The 22,455-nt window shown below is 34.9% G+C and overlaps 1 protein-coding gene across 1 annotated transcript; it reads right to left on the reverse strand.

Annotated features, from left to right (window-relative positions):
• Nucleotides 1-9,579: 9,579 nt before the first annotated feature.
• dusp19a (dual specificity phosphatase 19a) lies at nucleotides 9,580-22,029 on the reverse strand. Its single transcript, XM_030125136.1, has 5 exons — nucleotides 21,956-22,029; nucleotides 19,499-19,723; nucleotides 17,607-17,653; nucleotides 15,187-15,339; nucleotides 9,580-9,874 (listed from the first exon to the last, which is right to left on the reverse strand). The coding sequence occupies exons 2-5, from the start codon at nucleotides 19,719-19,721 to the stop codon at nucleotides 9,662-9,664; spliced, it is 636 nt and encodes a 211-aa protein (XP_029980996.1). The 5' UTR covers nucleotides 19,722-19,723; nucleotides 21,956-22,029; the 3' UTR covers nucleotides 9,580-9,661.
• Nucleotides 22,030-22,455: the final 426 nt, after the last annotated feature.

A 22,455-nucleotide genomic window follows, 5' to 3' on the forward strand; every position in this document is an offset into this window, starting at 1 on the left:
TGTTTAGTGCATTCATTTATTTTTGTAGTATTGATAATTCTAAGTCCTGCTGCTTTAATTATTCTTGCACAGAGCAACTGCAACGCACAATAATTTCCCCAGGGATTAATAAAGTATTCAGATTTGATGATGATGATGATTATATATTGTAATTAGAATTTACTAGAAAGATAACATCTACCAGCAAAGCATTCCTAGTATGAGTTTATTGGCGAGTAAAGATGTTTCTGACAATAAATGAGGCCTGGTTTATAATGATTATTACCTTTGAACTGACATTTAACCACCTATTTCTAATGTTTGTGTTATCATTATAGTCAGTATGGATTTTCTTTAGCTCCACTGACTCCTGAGAAAAAGCTCCATTTGAAGTACTGACTGAAACCCATCACCATAAGCATGTGTCTCCCTCTAGTGGTCAGACCCGTGAATTCACCTGCTGTATACTTCTGGATGCTGGTCATTGTCTCCTAAATCAAAATAATCAGTATTTGAACAAAACACAGGCAACAAAATGTAGAAAAATAAGCGACACATGCAACAAAGTGAACAAAAACAAATTGAATAATAAATAAAAGGAATCAACATGAACAAAATGAGTTTTATGTTCAGTTAATGATATATTTTACCGGGAAAAGTCCCTTTTTCTTCAGTTTTCTCTGTTTTGAAATAATTACATTTGAATTTACTGAGTTTTAATATACATCTACATGATCAGTGAATTAAATACAGGAAAGTATATGATTTACACTGAAATATGTAAAATACAGAGGATAATATTATAATAAATGGTGATAAATCCCTTAATAATGGGTAAATAGAGAGAATTAATCATTTGGGAACTGACATAAAAGTAGCTATGGGTCTTTGTGGATTAAAAACATGATAATATGTCCAGACTTAATGAACTCATATGATGGTCCAGATAACGGAGCCTCGGTGCCGTCTAAATGCTGGATTTCACCTCAGCAATGAAACGTATCTCCTATTTTGTAATCTGGATCAAATGGTTCGTTTAAAAGGCAACTTTTTTCCCACAGATTTATAGCAAAAGAGCAATAACACAACCGACGATAGAACCAGACCAGAAGAAACCACAACAATAGAGAGAGAAAAAAACAAAACAAAACAGAACAGAACAGAGCAGAGGTGGCATTAGCTTTAGCATTAGCATTAACAAAATGTCATCAACACCAGAACATAAGACCCCAGGAGGAATGAAACGAGACCAGAAAAACCAGGAGAAACACGATAAGACTAAGCATACCCGAGAAAACTAAGACCCTGAATGCACCTCACATAATAAAGTGGAAGAACATTAAATCTGTGCTTTGAATGTAACAAAGAAGATGCATGTTTGAACACAGTTAAAGTTTCATGTCTAATAATTATTAAACAAACCAAAAGAGACGAACATATGCGCACCTACCCCCCCCCCCCCCCCCCCCCCCCCACACACACACACACACACACACACACACACTCCAAACAGTCCCATGGGATGAATGTGTGACATGGAAAAATCACAGTGACGACACTAACGATCAATGATGTTCAGATGAATTCAGTTCAGGTTCAAGGAGGAGTTTATAAACTGAAACCAAACTTACAAAGCAAACAGGAAGTCCAACAAACTGGGAAAATCCGAGAAACACAAAAGGGAAACATGATGAAGATGAAGTGACACTAACCTGACAGAGGGAAGGTGAAGGTGAAGGTGGGCGGAGTTTAGAGGACAGGTGAGAGGGGGCGGGGCTAAACCAGCCTCTGCAGTAAACAGAAGCCCCGCCCCTTCCAGGTAAATCCTATTCGACAGTCAAGTCATTTTTAATCCTATTGAATTCTGCATCATCTACACATATGATGTTTGTCAGTTTAAACATAATTTAGAAATCAGGATTTTTATCCTTTTTTATTTTTGCCAGATCTGTTTTTACTTAGAATTTATTATGTATAGTTTGTCTTGTGTTCTATTTTTGTCTTATATTCTGTTTATTCTTATCTATCTATCTATCTATCTATCTATCTATCTATCTATCTATCTATCTATCTATCTATCTATCTATCTATCTATCTATCTATCTATCTATCTATCTATTGCTTTGTGATGTTGTATCTGACTTTTTGCATCATTTTGGACTCATATTATCACATTTTTATGCTCTATCAGTCTAAGGTATAAATACACACACACACACACACACACATATATATCTATATCATAATACTGGAAGGTCTCAGAGCATCGTTTGTGTGTGTGTGTGTGTGTGTGTGTGTGTGTGTGTGTGTGTGTGTGTGTGTGTGTATCTGCACAGTTCTGAGAAACTGAGATGTTTTTAACGGTCCAGTTTGGTTCCTACAGCTGAGGAATAGTCCCATCTCTACATTAAATATCTTGGCAAGTTGATAGGACCAATATTTTGGGAGATATTAGTAATTTTAGAATAAAATAGCCTTACAATCATGTTGCGTTGTCCATGATGGTTGACGGGGACTGCAGTACCACGCTGCATGATGGGAAATGTAGTTAAAAACAGGAACAACGCATTTACTAACTTCAGTCCCTAGATATCTGTATTAATATGACCCATGGTTCCCCACAGGTTCCTGTTTTTAACTACATTTCCCATCATGCAGCATGGTACTGCACTCCCTGTCAACCGTCATGGGCAACACGACTTGATTGCAAGGCTATTGTATTCTAAAATTACTAATATCTCCCAAAATATTGTATTTTTATTACATATGTATATATTAAAACACTCTATTAAAACACAATTTGCATTAACAATAGTTCATATTGTATGTCTATGTTGACTTTATATCTATGTACTGTGATTCTAACATTCAAAATTTAAATAAATATGTAAAAAAAACAAAAAAAACACACACACAATTTGAACAATAATCTGTACAATATGTACTAGACAAATATTATCAATCTGATAAATAAAATAAAAATACATAAATAAGTGTTCCTTGGAGCATAATTGCCTCAGCCATATTTTTTTCAGGTCATAGCCAATGAATCAAATGAATCAACAGTGTTAGGAGAGTAAAGTTATGCCGATGTCACAATTTGGCCAAAAATATGACTGAGGTAATTATGCTACGAGGCTAACGATGTTAGTGTAAAATACTGTAATTACACTGATAAACAAGACATTTAAAGCAGTTATTTAACCTTTGAATGACATGATCTGTGTAATAATCTTCTAGATCAATAACCATGGAAGATCCTGAAGGACAGAGGAATCCTTGACTTTGACAAACACTCCAGACCTTCATCATCATCATCATCATCATCTTCATCAGTCAGGTTCAACAACAGTCACATGATTCATGCTCAGATGCATTAATTACAGGTTGTGTCTATATGTTTTAGTTTTCCTGATTCTTAAAACATGAACAGGAATGAAAGGTCTGGACCTGATCCGACAGCGACAACGACGTCCAGACTCTTCAGATAATCAGTGTGTGTTCAAGTGTGCGTTCGTGTGTGTGTTAAAGTGTGCATCTGTGTTATCGATGTAAATATACCCTCATGGCAACAGCTGGCCCTCTGATTGGTCTTCTGGCTAATTAGTTGTTAATTGAGTCTTCATAATCAACCCAAACTCTGGAGAGTCGTCTAAAGATGAGCGAGTGAGCAGTGGTGGGAGTTCTGGTATATGTGGCCTTTTGGGGACCTGGACCTCCTTCCACAGTGACACGTGAAGACACCAGCTCCTTAACAAGACAAACCAAAAACCCTGGTGACGTAAACGACTGAATTAGAGGCTGAGAGTCGTTGCCAGACCAGAATTAGGTTCACAAGTCTTTGGGAAATTAATGGAAGTCAATGCAACGTCCCCTGAACACACTACGATCCAGTATGTATGTGTGTTGAGTTAATGTATTCAGGTCTTTGTTTGTCAAAAGGCTTTCGACACCATAAGTAGGACACGAGTGGAGCCGAAAGACAATGTTTACCCATAAAGCATCAGAGTAAAGCTCAAAAACAGCCAATTTATCATTTAGTCCACCTGGATTTAATATATCGATGAAAATCAGATGAATATTCATGTGATTAGAAAAACATTTCAACACCTTTTAACTCTTTAACTCGATTTAGACGATTAAATTTATAAATTAAAGCTGTCATCATGTTATAACTCATGACACTGGTATACAATTTATTTTTTTTATTTTTTTTTATAAATGATTTTCCTCAGATCAAATGTCTCAAAATCTCACATACTTTAATAAGATGAATGTCAAACAGTGATGCTTTGGATGCATATGATCAAGTGTGATTCCACATATATATTAGCTGAAGTTCATTTATACAGTAGAGTTAGTAGTTGTAAATGTTCAATAAATAGAACCTGTAAAGTGAATGTACTGTAATGCAAAAAACACAAAAAAATACATTAAAATACGCTAAAATATACAGAAAAATGACCAAGAAAAATGCTGAAGTATACAAAAGTTTGCTAAAATACTCATAAAACACACTGAAATGTACCAAAATATGCTAAATACACAATTAGAGCATCTGCAGGTTTGATGAAACTAATTTTCTGGCTTTTAAAAACATTTTTCCCAGCGTCTTTGGTCAAATTTTAGACCTTACATTCATATAAATAACAGTCCAACAGGCCTCATAGTTATTATACACTAACATGCACAAAAAAATACACAACACACAAAATTCAATTAAAAATGCATTACAATGCACTAAAATATACAGAAAATAACTTAAATGTACTAAAAAAAAAAAAAAAACATGCTTAAAAAGGAATTTTTAGTGAAATTTAGTGTATTCTTTTGTGTATTTTTTTGTGCATGTTGGTGTATAATAACTGTGATGTCTCTGTTTAGAATATTTCTTGTGTATTTTTGTATATTTTAGCATATTTTCTGTGTATTTTAATGCTTTTTTGTGTATTTTTTTAATGCATGTTGGTGTGTAATAACTCCAAGAGTTATTCATGGGTGGACCAGGTGTGAGCTTTAACAGCTTGAACATCAGTAGTCGAAAGAGTCATATTTTAATGCATTTAAGTGTATTTCCTGTATATTTTAATGCATTGTAGAGTATTTTTAGAGGTATTTAGTGTATTATTTTGTATATTTTTTATGCATTCTGATGTATTATAACTATGATGCCCATTGTACAGTTATTTATATGAATGTGAGGTGTGAAATTTGACTAAAGACACTAGGAAAAATGTCTCAAAAAGTCAGAAATTCAGCCTCATCAAATGTGCAGATTCACTGTGAAGAAATGAAGCCACTTTTCTTAACTTCCTAACTTGTCTGTAGACGCTTCTGTTTAAGTGATGGAGATGTGGACAGTAGGTGCAACAAGTGCAAACACACAATGAAAATGATCCAGATGCACCAAAATGAAAATGGCATAAGACGATGTGACAAGATGTGATGTAAAACAAGATAAAAACCTTTATATTAAAGTATTTTATAAGTATAACTGTTGCTTCAATTCTCAGATCTACTTTCAACCACAACAAATTGTGCAAAAAGTGTAAACTCTGCATGTTCCTGTTGTAAATAAATGATGTGACTCTGTGGTGAACAGCTGATAAAGGCAGAGTTAAACCAGTCTGACCTGTCGATGTTTCCTTACGCGGCGTCGCCGTCACCACCGTCATCTTCCTGTCCAGACTCGAACAGAAGGAGCCCATCGTCAGCAGGAGGTGGAGGAGGAGGAGGAGGTGGAGGAGGTGCTGGGAGGCTCCAGGCTAATGGAGGACATGTCCATGCTGTTTGGTCTTCATTCTGCTGAGCTCTGCCTCCTGTGGGTCTGAACGCTGAAGGGTTTCTGTTCGAACAGGAAGTGGCGGCTGAAGAGTGTCAGTGTGTGTGATGCACACATCAGCGGTTTACACACACATTAAAGGGGCAATTTGTAAAACTACGATGACAGAATCACCTCCAGATATCAGCAGACGGGGGCAGTATTTGGCTCAATCCCAATTCACCCCTTGGCCCCTCCCCCTTACCCCTACCCCAACATTTTGTGCGTTCATGTGAAGGAGTAGGGGTGTTCCAATCTGAGTTGGAGGGGAAGGGCTAAAGTGGAAGGGCTGTTTGGCCCTCAAAATGGAGATATTTCAGGACCACACTACAAATGGAGGGTTGTGAGAAATCTCCCATAATTCTGTTTGAATCATCAGCAAGATGGAGGTAAACACAGCAAAAAAGTGCAGCAGTGTGACGAAAGAAACACACAAATGTTCACATTTTCTTCATAAATAATTCTATTATTTGATCGTCTGTTTAATGCCGTTTCAGTGTGTTATAGATCGCATTTCTGCAGTTTGCGGTTGATAGCCACAAAAAGATGACCAAAGCCCATGGAACAGAGATGGTTCCAGCTGCTGATGGAATGGGGAATTATTTTGGAAACAAAGTTGTCGCATCTGTTCATAGTAGCATCGATGGCTGATGATGATGTAACAGGTCTGCAAGGGTTGTCCCATTTCACAGGGGAATGTTTCAACCCCTTTTTGGTGTTTATTAGTGTATATTTTGTGCATGTTGGTGTGAAATAACTCCAACAGTCATTCATGGGTGGATCAGGTGTGAACTTTAGCAGCTTGAAGGTCAGAAGCAGATAGAGTCATATTTTAATGCATTTCAGTGACTCTTAGTGTATTTCTTGCATATTTTAGTGCATTTTGTGTATTTGTACAATATTTATGTGCATTTTACTTTATTTCTTGTATATTATAGTCCATTTAAGTGTAGTTTTCATGCATTTTAGTGTATTTTTAATGAAATTTTGTGTGTTGTGTATTTTTTGTGCAAGCTGGTGTATAATAACTATAAGGCCCATTGAACTGTTTCTTATATGAAATTTGACCAAAGATGTTGGGAAACATGTCTTAAAATACAAATAGAAAAAATACGACATTAGGGAGCGTTCATGTGCAATTTTGGAATTCGTAGCTAGTATTTACGAAAATTCCCATAGCACATGAAGGCAGCATTAATGAGAGATTCCGGTTAGTTTATGAGATAATAGAAAGTTATATTGGCAACATTTAGCAAAGTTACAGTCACAGTTCACAGAGGACAATACGTACACATTAACGTTGACTTTCATTGGTTTCATCCTATAATCAAACAGCAGCAAACTTTCTTCTTGTTCTTGTTCTTGTGTTTTACAGTCTATTTACTTCCCTTACATAAAGAAACACTTGAGAAAAACACATCAATATATAAATAAATCAAGTAAAAGGTGTAGACCAGATCATTCTGAATCACTATCATAGAAAAAAACTGATCAGTAAACATGAATGCAAAGTAATATTGACATACCAGTGAATGTTTTTTATACTAATCTGCTGGAATAAATGTAGAGGCAATGTCAACAAGACGGTGTCAATAAAGTTTTCTACTTCTTTTATTGTTGAATTACAGTTTGTGGTTTGGTTTGATACAATCTAATAAAACACAGAGATGAAAATAGGAACAAGCATCAAAAAAAAAAAGCATTATTTAAAACACACAAAAGAACAAACACAGTCATTAAAAAACGTCATAATTATCTTAAACATCCTGCATGTACTAGTTTCAGTGTGAATCTAACTGGTTTTCCACTGCATTAACGCACTAATCTAACACATTGATCCGACGGTTCATCGTTAGAGCTTCTGCTTGGAAGTTTTTTGCATAAAACATGAAATATCTAGTTAAAGTCTGGTCCGTGAGTACTTTTATCACTGCTCTATAAAGATTAGCTCCTCTGAAGAAAAATATGTTTCTATGTTGTACTTTTCTGCAAAAACCATACAGTCTTAGTGTTTGAGAACCAAAAAAACATCATATATCAACATTTCTCAACATGTTTTAACCAGTAAATGTCACAAATGACTGAACAGTTACCGGTGTTTTAGTAAAATGAAAGACCTAAATTCATGCAAGTTGTTTTTATAGATAGTAGATTTTTAATTTCTTTTTTCAAGCAAAGTGAAAATTATCTAGGTAAGATTTCTTGAAATAAGATTTTCCAGATCTGTTGTCTAAAAATAAGTTCTTATATCTCACTGAAAAGTTACTCTTTTGGTGATTATGTCTTATTTTAAGTGTGATGAGATATTTTGACTAGAAATGAGAAAAATACACTTGGTAAGATTTACATTTTTTCCAGTGTATCCCCAAAACTCGATTTGGGGGATATTAATATTGGAATGAGTCCTGGTTTTGGTTCAGAAACATTCAGATTACACATGATTTACAGAAACATACAAGGGCATTATCTCTTCCCATCTGTTTGATGAATCACTGGCCTTGTTTGCATCAACAAAACATGGAGAATCTGTATGGAGAAGTAAAGTATGTGTTCATATTTAGACAAACTGACCCTTTAATAAAACCATCCACTCAGTTCATGCATGTAATTCACTTTAACACATAAAGACACAAACATCCACCATCAACCAAAACCATCTACTGATCGAAAATATTTAATACCTGTTGATCCACTAAACCTACCAATACATGTAAATAATTGGTATAAAATACAGTTTGTCATATTTTCATGGTCATCAGATATGACCCATTTAGACGTTCAGAGGCTCTGTAGTTACCATGGAAACACTGTCATCTTCTACAACCTTAATTCACCAGTAAAACCCATGGAGTTGGATCAATGCCAGTGGATGGAGATGCTCAGTTTTATAGTTATTGATATCTTTGCTGAAAAAGTCGTTTTTTCTTCAGTTTTCTCTGTTTCTGATATATTAACCCTCAACTTTAATCTGAGCTTTAATGAACATCTACATGATCAGTTTAACCCATTAAAACCCAGTGCTACTTTTATGGCAGTTGGCAAATGAATTTTTCTCTCCGTTGAATCTTTCTTAAGTGATTTAACACCATTTATTATAATATCATCTTCTATATCTTGCATTTTTCCACTGTAAATCTTTTTTCCTACGTTGAATTTCCTATATTTAATAAAAACTCAGGGTTAATTCAAAGATTATTATATCAAAACAGAAGGAAAAGTGAGTGTGTCAGCAAAATCTCTCATTAACTGAACATAAACCCAGTGTGTCCATCCACTGTCACTGATCCAACTCCATGGGTTTTACTGGTGAATCAATGTTGGAGAAGATGATGGTGTTTCCATGGTAACTATGGAGCCTCTGAACGTCCAAATGGGTCATATCTGATGACCATGAAAAGATGAAGAACTGCATTTTAAACCTTTTTTTTTTACATGTATTGATAGGATTAATGGATCAGCAGGTATTAAACAGTTTAGATCAGTAGATGGTTTTGGTCGTCGGTGGAGGTTTGGGTGCTTATGGGTTAAATTAAATATAGGAAAATACCTGATTCTCACCGAAAATGCAAAATACAGAGGTTAATATTACAGTGAATGGTGATAAAGCATTTAATAAAGGTTAAATATAGAGAAAATTCCATTTGGGAACTGTCACAAAAGCAGCTCTGGGTCTTTCTGGGTTAAAGCTTTACACAGTCGCACATGTAAACCTCACCTTCAACCTTCACCTGCTCCAATGAACAAACCAGAGCAAAGAAAAACCATTTCAGTGCAAAACCCAGTAAAAATATCATCCAATCAAAGCCCTGTTCCAGTTCTTGTTGGAGGTAAACCTGCATCATCTGGTCCTGGTCTAGACCTCTAGTGTTTGGTGGATCCGTTCATCGTCGTGGTCGTTTTGTAGTTCCTCAGCTGCTCCAAGAAGCCGGGGTTCGGAGAAGAGGAGGGACGAACCGATTGGACCAATGAGAGGGCAGAGTCAAAGGAGTGGCCGTCGCATGACATCAGGTAGCCCATCACCACGGCGGGTGCCCGTGACACACCGGCGTTGCAGTGAACCAGAACCACGCCTTTCTGAGGGCCAGAAGGTCAGAGGTCATGTTAAAGCTGCAGGTGTTTGGGTTTTGGCCACAAGGGGACAGAGTTGGGTCAACACCGGCTTCAATGGACACAATTAGTGAAGGGTTAAAGCACAGTAATGTCCCGTCAGAGAGCAAACTTTAATTGATTGCCATTCCAACATTTATTTCAATATAAAGTAGCTCCTTGTTTTGAATAATCCCTTATGGTCCAACTAAAACAAAAAATAATTTAAAAGTAAAAATGTGGGTCATTTAGCAACAACAATCTGTCAAATCGTCTCTAAAATGTCCTGTCAGAGTTATTTGGATAGCATGTTTTGACCCTGAAGCAGTTTGTAAGACACAGGTGTCAAACATACGGCCCGTGGGCCAAAACCAGCCACAAAATGGTCTAATCTGGCCCATGGGATGAAACCATTACACTGAAGATTAACAAAGATATTAAAATCCTTTTAGTTCAGGTTCCACATTCAGACCAGTATGATCTGAAGCAGGGGTGTCAAACTCATTTTCTTCCAGGAGCCACATTCAGCCCAATTTAATCTGCAGTGGGCCGGACCAGTAAAATAACAGCATGACAGCCGATAAATAATGTCAACTCCAAATTGTTTAACTGCAAAAAATAACATTCAGTTATGCCAGTATTTACATTTAAAAACTATCCAAACAAAAAATATGTGAATAACCTGAAAAAAATGGAATTTGTTACAAAATATAAGTACAATTTTGTCAATATTATGCCTCGAGTTATCATTTATACATACGCATTGTAGGTCAGATCTACTAAGGCACAAAACATTTAGTAACAGGCAGAATATTGTTAAAATTGCCCTTAATTTTCTTCATATATTTCAGGTTATTCATATTTGTTCAAGTTTTTCACATTTTAAAGGATAGTTTGTTAATGTAAACATTTTCATAATTTAATGTTTTTTGCACTAAATCAAAGAGAAAAAATTGGTGCTGTCATTATTTATATGTTATTATGATATAATTTTTGGGTTTGATGCCCTAACTTGCACTTTGCCAATTCATCCCGTGGGCCAGATTGGACCCGTTGGTGGGCCGGTTTTGGCCCCCGTGCCGCATGTTTGACACCTGTGATCTAAAGTAAAATACTGACATAATAACCTATGAAAATGACAACTACAACATTTCTTTGTTTTAGTGTAAAAAAGTAAAATTACATGAAGAACTTTACATTTACAAACTATCCTTTAACAATAAATGTGAATAATATCAACAAATATGAACAACATGAAATGTCTTAAAAGAAGTAAGGGCAATTTTAACAATATTTTGTTTGATGTTTCTCATATTTTTGTTTATTTTTGTGCATTTTATTCTCATTGTTGTCTATTTTGTTCATATTTCCTTTTTTTTTTTCCCTTTTTCTTATTCATGTTACTTTTTGTAGCTCTACTGTCCACAGTGGGATTCAGACCCTTGTAGTGACTCTATCTGACCACTAGAGGACTCTGTGGACCAGTTCATCAGGTCTAAAGTCCCAGTTCACACGCTGGTGTTTAGGTAAAAGAGAGGGTTTGCATGTTTGTTAGTGTGTTTAGATTCCCATCAGCGTCTCCATTACAGCGTCTGTCGGTCTTCACATGGCGGCGGCGGCCCAGTTATAAGCCATTCACTGCTGCCAGAAACAAACCGATATCATCACCTCGCCTGAGGCTGGTAACGCAGATAAAAAACAGGAGCTTTATCCAAATGTCAGAGTCCACGGAACACAAATCAAAAGGTTTTAATCATTCATCTGGACTAACATGCAGCTAAAGTTGCATGAAAAAGTCAGAAATTGTTGTTACTACTGAATTTTTAGCAAGTAAACATAAATATATGAATGAAACTTTTGTAGAGAATATGGAAAAATACAGAAAATGCAGTTTTGGGTCAAAATAATAATAAATGATAATACATTTTATTTTCTAAGCACCTTTCACAACATCCATGGACACTACAGCAGAGGATAAAAAAGACAACACAGAATATAAAAAATAAATAGATAAAAAAGTAATTATGATACATAAATGATACAAAGGAGAAAAAAATGAAGTGGAAAATGTGAAAAAGTGAGAGTTAATGAGAATTATGTCATGTTCCTTCTATGGAAACAGAAGTGACCCTATTTGGACAGTGATGAATGATGCGTAATACTAAACGTTAGCTTACTGACACAGTAAAACAGTGTCTGTCAGGAAAAACATGCATTTTATTTGTGTCAGATTTAAGGATTAATCACCACTTTTGAGGAGAATTTAGGCCTTAGTTTAGGACAAGTTTAAAACACCAACTTGCACAAAAAAATACTCTACAAACACAAAAAATGCAGTAAAAGACACAGGAAAAATGCTTAAATACTCGGAAAATACACTAAAATGCAGTGAAGTATATTCAGTACATTAAAATATTATAATATTCAAGTCAATTTACCAGAGAAAACTGAATATTTGAGTCATAAAAAAGTCATAAAATTACAAGAAAGAATGTGAATATTCTTAAAATGAAAGCCTGTTTCTATCATGTCTATCAGCCATTATTGATCACAGCTTCAACCAGAACTGATCAGTAGAAATAAACCAATAAATCACGTCGGTCAAGATAAAAATCACAGATCATTTACATCCTGACTTCATTTATTAATGAGTCACTTTGAGTTTGATTTTCCATATTTATTCATGGTGGTGTTTATCTCTTTTACTTCAAGTTTTACAATCAATAATAAAGTCAATCACTGTACATTCCTAATATGAATAATGCTTTTACAGTGTCAAAACGGAGGGATGAGGTAATCTGCAAATATCGTCTTTGCCTCATCTAAAAATTGAATATTGAAAAACAAGTTCAATTGAAAAACTCCCCAAATTGCAAGAAACAAGCTGAATATGATCTGAGATTAAAGTAAAAAATGTATAATTAATGTAAAAGAATGAATATGGGAATTAGACAAAATGAAGTATTTAGTCCAAAATCTGGGTCAAAATCAGACTAAAACTTGCAAAAAAAAGCTTACATTTCAGATAAAATATTACTTTTTCTTGTTGTTTCATCCTTATTTCCTGTTGGGTTTTTTTTGCACATTCTGCGCTTAAAAAGTCCAAAAAAGATCAAATAAAGGAGGTTTAAGACATGAAAATGATGATAAAATGTGATGTTATCAACTCAAACATCAGGAAACAGAAAAAGTTTTTAAATGTTCTGTATGTAGTCTTGAACTGGGTCACATGATGTTGCTGTTGCCATGGCAGCGATAATAACTGAGGGTCGTCAAGAGCCAGATGGCCTGCTGGGTAATCGGACACGGCATTTCAAAGTAAAAGCATCAGTTTGATTATCAGGGCTGGAATTACCACATATGCACACAGAGAAACATATCATAATGAGCACACACACTTCCTGTAATGATACACTGCTAATGACTGACTAATGATGAGTGTGTGTCTGTGTGTGTCTGTGTGTGTCTGTGTGTGCGGTGTCATGTTAAGGTGAGCTCCAGGCTTCGCTGCTAAAAGCTTGTATGACACTGAGATCTGATCTGGGTGCAGTTTAATAAAACATGAACAAAACTTCACATCTATTATTTAAGACAAAGGCTCAGAAGAGGAGATGTCCAAACAAGTGTCACATGTCAGAGGAGACCCTTTAGCCCGCTTCCTCCTACCCATAATCCTCTGGGCTTAAGGGGACTGTTTCCTGTTTTCATTTTCACTGGGCTGAGCTCCACATGCAGAACTCAAACAGGAAAATAGAAAACAGACCAGATGTTTGATGGTTACACTGGTCTACGAGTTAAAAAAAAAAGACAAGTCTGACCACATTTGGACAGTGATAGATGATGGGGAAGCTAATGCTAAATGTTAGCTTACTGACACGATAAAACGGTGTCAATTAGGAAAAATTGACAATCTATTTGTGTTGGATTTGTGTCAGATTTAAGGAGTAATGATCAAATTTAAGGAGAATTTAAGGCCTTTATTTAGGACAAACACTAAAAAAATGCATTAAAATACAGATAAAATATACTAAAATATACAAAAATGTGCTAAAATACTCAAAAAATTCACAATAATTTTATGAGTATTTTAGCATTACTCAGGAAATTCGAACAGTGATGATCTGTTGTGTTATATTCATGCTTCATGTATTTGGACAGTGATAGATGATGTGTAAGCTAATGCTAAATGTTGGGTAAGCTAATGCTATACATTAGCTAAGCTAATGCTAAGCGTTAGCTTACTGACATGGTAGAATGTGTCAGTCAGGAAAAAATTACATTTTATTCATGTTGGATTTGTGTCAGATTTAAGGAGTAATTGTCAAATTCAAGGAGAATTAAAGGTCTTAAAGATAAATTTAAGACATCAACTTGCACAAAAAAAAAAAAAACACTAAAAAAACACCAAAAAGCTATAAAATGTGCTAAAATACACTAAAATACACAATAAATATGCTAAGTTATCTGTAAGTTTGATGAAGCTGAATTTCTGACTTTTTAAAACATGTTTCTGGTTTCTTTGGTCAAATTTCAGACCTTAAATTAACATAAATAACAGTCCAACAGGCCTGGTTATTTTACACCAACATGCACGGAAATATACACAAAAGAATACAATAAATTCACTAAAAAAAATACACTAAACTATACAGAAAATGAACTAAAATATACTATCAGAGTATCTGCAGGTTTGATGAAGCTGAATTGCTGACTATTTCAGATGTTTTTCTGGTCATCTTTGGTCCAATTTCAGACCAATTTACAAAGAAAATATCATAATATCATTTATTGCATCTGTGGGGTTTTTATCCTCTGTATTTTGCACAGATCACAGTGGATCTACAAATACATTAAACATTTAATAACAGACAGAATATTGGTAAAATTAAATTTTTCTTGAGATATTTCATGTTCTTCATATTTAGGTTATTCATGATTTTTGTGAAACTATAGTTTGGTAATGTAAATATTCTTAATTATTTAAATTTTTAGCACTAAAACAAAGAGAAAAGTTTGTAGTTGTCAATATTTCTAGGTTATTCTGTTATTATTTTACAGGTTCTGATCCATTTTAGATCATATTGGTGTGAATGTGGACCTGAACTAAAATGATTGTTAATATCATCAGTGTAATTTTTGTATTTCACAGATTCATCCCATGGACTGGATTAGACTCTTTGACTTTTTGGTTTGGGCCCATGGGCCGTATGTTTGACACCCCTGGATGAACTAATCAGGTTTATTGTTCAGTTAAAGTCCAGTTGGTCTGTTTAACCTTTATTTTTTCCGTTGTGTGTTACCTCTTTGTGAACTTGCTTGATGAAATCACAACAGTCCTGGATGTAAGGCAGCAGATCAGTGTCTGGATGATCCTGGATGCTGACGGTTTTATAGATGAACAGATCAGGGAAAACATTCTCCACTCCGAAGGCCACGTTCAGGATGTGAGAAACCTGAAACATGGATGTTGAGTCTGTTGGATTATTTATTATTTGTTGGTATAAATAAACAGTACAGGTGCTTCATGTCTTCTCAGGTAAAACAGAGGTTAATGTTCCAGTAACTAGGTGAGCATATTATGCACACTTTGCACTTCATTTTGGTAAAGGAGTGATATTTTTGCTTATTTTTAAAAATGGAATTATACATTTTCCAACATTTCCCTGTGGTCTCCATAAACTGTAAATGCTCTGTTTGGGTCTGAATTCTTCATTCATTCAATTCCACAGGTCCATCTTCAACCCTATTTCTGAGTAATGACACCAGAAAGGTGGTTTGGAGCGCTGGCCCTTTAAATGCACATGAGCCACTTTAGGCCCCGCCCCCTCCAGGTTGTTGGCTGTGCTGCTCTGTCCCATTCAACCAACAACTGAACATTTTAAGTGATCGACTCCAAGTCTGGATATATTTTCAGTTTTTACTACAACTGCTGCTGCTGATAAACAATTATGTCATGCTCGGAGAAATGTTCATCGGAAGTCTGGACCTTATATGAGCAAATGTCATGACGTAACTAGTTATAAAACGTAATTAATTAATCAGGAATTAAAACGGGTTGAAGAAATCCACTCGATTTTTGCCAAAATGAATATAAAGATAGCCTTGCAGTAACTGGAGGGTTCAAATTCAAACTGTATGAACTATTAGAGTCCAAATACACAAATAAATGAACCAAAGACTAAGAAAAGTGGGTTTAGCAAAATATGACCCCTTTACAAGTAGAACTGTTAATTTGTTTTAGGTCAGAATTCAAAAGTTGTTAATGTTTCATGATTTTTTAAATTCGGACCCATCCTCTAAAATCAGCACTTTGTAAACAGTGTTAAATTCCTACACTAACACCCTTCTGCCAAGTGAGTACAAAAAAACACAAACGCATTTTAGCATTTACCATTTGACCTGACGCAAAAAATAATAACATATATGAACCAATGTTGGTGTTAATCAACATTTTGCATTAAAAAATAGGGTTTGTTTACATTACACATGGCCTTTAAAGGGTTGAAAATATGACAGTCATTGAATATTTGGTATTTTTTCTTGACAAAATACAAAAACAATGTAAAAAAAAAAGTTAAAAACAAACTGTATGAAAAACATTTTGACATCACAACGACACTGTGCAGATTAGACACTTCAGGTGTTTTAGAAGGACCTCTATGGGCAGGATAATGGAGGGTTAAAGTAACAAATAAATACAGAACTAATCAGTGCTTGTTTCTGTGTTTTCTACCTTATATATTATTAATGAAAACATCACATCTATGAAGGAACACATGGAATTATGTAGTAAATCAGATTTTAGGTTCTGTAAATTAACCACATTTTGCTTCTGTGACAGATTTACACACTGTTGGCAGTAAAGTCTGTGATAAAACACATCAGGTTTATCTGTAAATTTACAGAAAACTAAATTGAATAAAACAGACAAATCTGCACAAATACTGAGTGAAACAGGAAACAGGATTATTCCACTTACTGAACAGACTCTCCTGTAAAATCTCATTATTACAGCTGGATTCAATTTATTGGATTTAAATGTCGTATTTTTACTTTAAAATACTAAAGACTGTCCTAAGATTCGTATTGTAGTATTTAAAATAAAGATCTGTGAAGTTCTGCCAAAGTTGCCGATGTGTTGGATCACAGAGATATGAAGTGAATTGATTTCCATTGATGGGCTGTGAACTGATGTGACCACTAGAGGGAGCAGTGAGTCACTGCAGCCTTGAGTCTGTCCATCTCAGTGCATTGAAAAATAATGACACGACATTCTTGATTTTCTTGTATCAGTGTTGAAAAATCTGTACAAATTTAACAAATTTCTGATCATTATTCTAACAGATGCATGTTCAGCCAAATATCATCCAAATAAACTGATTTTGTGCTAAAATATTTTATTAAATCATCAATGTATTAAAACAGACGTACTGTCAAAACCATCAGACTTTAACAGGCTGGAGATTCTCTAATGAAAATATCAAAGATCAGTATGATTACATTTAATAAATTATACTTTAACACAGTATTTTCATTTTACAGCATCAGTACTTTTATTTACAAACAGTATTGTATTCTACTTTATTTGATTAACTGTACTTTTACTGTTGTACTAATATAATCAAACACATCAGAGTAGTTTTATATTGTATTAGTTTGACCTTTACTGTAACATGATATAAGACATAACGTGCAGTATTTTGTGTTTCCACGTCAGTACCTTGTGTTTTCTCAAAGTACCGAAGTCATGTGCAGCATCTTGTGAACCTGCAAACACACACACACACACACACACACACACACACACACAGGGTTAGCTGATTACACAGTAATTACATAATTACAAGGGTAATCAAGTAATTACTGAGGTAATGACACACTAATTAATTAGTGGATTAGTGAGGTAATTAGTTATCTGGTCTGTCAAGTCGTCATAGGTAGTTTTGGGGATGGGCTCCAGTGTCCAGGTCTGGTCCTGGATCTGGACTTGGACCTGTCTCTGGATGTGGATGGATCTGCTGCAGGTCATGGGGTCGCCTTGGCTCGGCAGGTCATGTCTAGTCCCGCCCCCCACGTCCAGGGATCAGGTTACATCCACTGATGGACAGGTTTCAAAGGTTTCATCACAGCTCAGGTTGACACAGAGACGTGGGTGTAAATAAAGATGGCCGGTGCCGTTTAACCACATGGTGTTAACCTTCTGACATCAGGTGAGCATATTATGCACACTTTACACTCCATGTTGTAAAAGGTCAGATTATTTTTCACTCTTTGTGTTTGGTCAGAACTGAATTCTGACCAAATACAAAGAGTGAAAAGTTGTTCATTTTTGCATTATTTTTTAAATTCTGTGCCATCCACTAAAATCTACACATTGTAAACAATGTTAAATTCCTAGAGTAACATAAACATTTGCCCCAGCACAAATAATAATAATGTATATTAACCAGTGTTGGTGTTAATCATTAACATATGCCAAGATAAAGATTAAAAAAAATATTATGATATTACTACAACACTGTGCAGATGATGCACTTTAGGTGATTAAAGGACCTCTATGGGTGGGATGCTGGAGTGCTAATGATCCTCCCATTATTATAAAACCACATTAAATGAATCCTTTTTAGACCTGTGGTTTGAGCAAATATTGATAGATATTTTTCACCATTTTGTGACATCAAATAATCTGAAAAACTGATCAATTAAATGAGAAAGGGATCGACAGGTTAATCAGTAGTGAAAAGAATAATTTCTACACATAACTATGTACAATTTGAATGTTTAACTTCCAACAAATCATCATATACAGTTGAAACTGTTTCTATTTCTGCTGTTTTACTGCATTTATTGATCTTTTGTGACAGTTTTATCTTATTTTTTTTTAATCAAAGTTTCTTTCATTATTACTTTATCATTATTATTATTATTATTATTATTATTATTAATAATAATAATAATAATAATAATAATAATAATAATAATAACAATAATAATAATAATAATAATAATAATTTTATTATGGATTAATTTATTAAATAGTTTATGATGATACCGTACTGCTACATCTGTTATTCACCTTTTTTCTTCACGGTGATTTATTGTTAGTAGTATTTTTTGTATTATTAATATGATCAGAAGAAATTTACAGACACATAAAACTTTAGACAAAATGATGTGACTCGTCTGAGTTCCCCCCTGACTCTATGAAAATACAGGGGTCCTTCTGGTCTCATTGGATCCTTTAATAAGTGACCTGGTCCTTCTGTGTATGTTTTCTCCATTAATCAGATCTCAGGTCAAATAGAAGCTATGATGTCGGCCATTGATTGACAGGTATGATTGACAGCTTGCATCTGACTTTTGAAACTTCTTTTGTGCATTTTTTCCCAGTCGTACTATTTGTAGCTAACAGGTTCCACTAACAATAGCAATAATTTGCTGTTTTACCAAGTCAGTACAGTAGCATTTAGCATTAGCCCACTTATAACTCCTTGCGCTCCCACAGCTCCACCCCTTTTAACCAAATATGGTCACTTCCATTTACAAAAACACAACCCGTGTTCTTCAAAACACTGGTTCAGATGCATTTATTCGTGTTTCTACTCAACTCACCGAGCAGCAGGTACGGCTTCACGATGCCGATCTGCACATCCCAGGAGGTGTCAGGGACGTATCCCAGCGTCCTCTCTTGCGGGGCGGGGTCATCCACCACCGTGATCGTGGACCCCTTCCAGGTCTCGATGATGCGGCGGCCGCTCAGTGATGTCACACGTGTGCACTGCTTCTTCAGGCGAGTCCGAGAAAAACTCTGTATCTCCTCGGCCAGGGAGTGCATGACTGGACCAGGACCAGGACCAGGACAGAACCACATCAGGCTGGTTAAGAACTGCAAAACTCATACAGAACCCCTGACACGTTAACGTCATTTTTGTTTTTAACTTAGGGTTAGTTCAGGATCAAAATTAATAAATAATAAATAGAAGTTGACCCGGTGATTAATCATTGTTCTGGAGATCCGGTCAGGTGACCACATTGACCATCTGGCAACTTCCTGGTTCAGTGTCACATGGTTTGCCTAAGCCCCGCCCCTTTAGGAGACAATCAGCAGATCCTGACCCATTCATTTCAATGGGAGGAGAAAAAATTATTTCTTTTTTTAATTTTTATTTATTTTTATTAATATTTTTTTTATTTGTTATTTATTTAATTCACAAATTTTCTATTTATTTATTTGACCCTAAAAGTAAAAAAAATATGACAAATATTGGACCCATTTTCCTCAAGTGTCATCTTTTCTGAACTAACTGACATTCAATCCACATTTATCAAACACATAAATCAGGGGAAAATGGACATCAATTTATGAAGTCTCATGTGATGTTTTCTCTGTTTTGATATAATAACCTTTGAATTTACTCTTAGCTTGAATGAACATCTAAATGATCAGTGACTTAAATATAGAAAATACATGATTTACACTGAAAAATGCAAAACACAGAGAATAATATTATAATAAATTGTGATAAATGACTTAGTAAAGGTTAGTACAGAAAAAAAAGAAAAATCAATTCATTTTAAAACCCAGATGTTTTCAACTCATCCCATCATTATCCAGATTTGACTGTTTTTATGATGTTATTTGTCACATTCTATTACTAAATACTGAAGAAACCCAAAAACTGAATTATGAGAAACATTAAAGAAACAGCACCCTTACAAAAATATCTTAAACAGTTAAATACCCTAAATTTTTGCATTTTTTCATGGAAAAAATTTGATATTTGCTAAAATAGCTTTATTTTACTGAGAGAAAGTTAGTTATTTATTCAATTACTTTTAATGAACATACAGGAAAATATATGATTTACACTGAAAAATGCAAAATACAGAGGATAACATTATAATAAAAGGGTGATAAATTACTTGGTAATGGTTAAATGTAAAGAGAAATTCATTTGAATGTCGCCTCAAACACTAGTTCTGGGTTTTAATGGGTTAAAACAGAACAGCAGGTTTTTACTGGTGCATCTGTAAAGTGAGAGCTGCTGTTGGATGTAGTTTATGCATCAATATGTGAATATTCAGATGTATGTGTATGTGTACGACTGTTTCAGCCTGAGGTTTAAGCTGCTTTATTGTCTGTAACGTGGAGAAAAATACACAAATGGACAAAAGTATGTGGACACGTTGAGTTCAGGTGTTTCTCTGGGATACAAAACAATAATGACTAATGTCAGAATATAATTTGTAATTGGGATAAATACCATTGCATTAGTTAGTTTGGTTTAAATTGTATGTTTGCTTCCAAAATGACTCAGAGATGGTTTTGACTTAATTTCTAGTCCTAGAGGATGGATCTGAAATGACCCGGTCAGGGATCCTGGTGTTCAGAGTCAATGAGTAAATGAGTAAAAAAAGAACAAAAAACAAAAAAAAACCTGACAAAATAGTCAACAAATCAAACATAAATGAACAAAAATTAACAGAAAAATCGACAAAATGCATAAAAATGAACGAATCAATGAAAATATTGTTTATAAACTATATGGACATAAATATTGGGACACATCATGTCTACAGCTGTAAGATGTCCTGTTCATGAGGATTTGACATCAAAACATCAGCATTTACTTAAAGTTTAATTTGATTTTTCTTCCTCAGTGAGATGTGGAGAAAGTAGATGTTTAGTTGTGGTAGAAATTTTTAATTTACAGTCAGAGCATGAGAAATATTTTAGAAATTTAGAGGTAGAACATGTAAAATTCTAGTCACGGATAAAAATTGAAGAAAAAAACAAAACAAAACTAAAAAAACAAAATCATTGTTGACAGAAATTCAGTCAAAACCATCTCTGATGCATTTTGGAAACAAAGATAACAATTTAAACCAAACTAACCAATACAATGATATTTATCCCAATATCAAACTATGTTCTGACATTAGTCATTATTGTTTTGTATCCCAGACCCCTGTTAGAAAAGAAACACCTGAATACAACATGTCCACATACTTTTGTCCGTATAGTGAACATCATGGTTTGTGTAGTTTTGTGGGTTTCAGAGTGTGTACCTGTGGTTCAGATGGACCAGATCGGATCAGGACTCGTCAGGCTCAGCTGCTGGTCTTCAGTCCACTTTAAGAAAAAACAAAACCAAAGACACAAACCCGTGATCCAGATCAGTTTCCAGGTTTTAAACTCATTCACTCCTCATTTCCTCTGTCACAGTTTGATGCAGTTAAGCGTTCCGGTCCAGGCCAGGCCAGTTTAAAGGCTAAACCTGGTCCAGACCAGACCCACGTTCAAGTCTAGACCGAGGTGAACTTTAAACTGGACCTGGACTCTGCTGGAGGTGAGACTGAACACTGCTGTAACAGGACACCTCCGTCTGTCACTGACACTGTTTTATAACCAGGAAAATTCACAAACGCACATAAACACAACAATTCAACTGCATTAATGATCATGGAATTAAACTGAAGTCCATGTCTGTATTTCTATGGGTTTAAACACATAGAACTAGAGCAGAAACACAAATGGAGAAACAGAACTCGTCAATAAACGGTTTCAA

Source organism: Sphaeramia orbicularis, chromosome 21 (assembly GCF_902148855.1).
Source record: "Sphaeramia orbicularis chromosome 21, fSphaOr1.1, whole genome shotgun sequence".
Classification (NCBI taxonomy): Eukaryota; Metazoa; Chordata; class Actinopteri; order Kurtiformes; family Apogonidae; genus Sphaeramia; species Sphaeramia orbicularis.

Coding starts and splice junctions, on each gene's coding strand:
- dusp19a (XM_030125136.1), bottom strand. CDS start 19,721: ATGCACTCCCTGGCCGAGGAGATACAGAGTTTTTCTCGGACTCGCCTG. Junction 17,654..19,498: donor GAAGCCGTACCTGCTGCTCG/GTGAGTTGAGTA, acceptor GTGTGTTTGCAG/GTTCACAAGATGCTGCACAT. Junction 15,340..17,606: donor GTACTTTGAGAAAACACAAG/GTACTGACGTGG, acceptor TCCATGTTTCAG/GTTTCTCACATCCTGAACGT.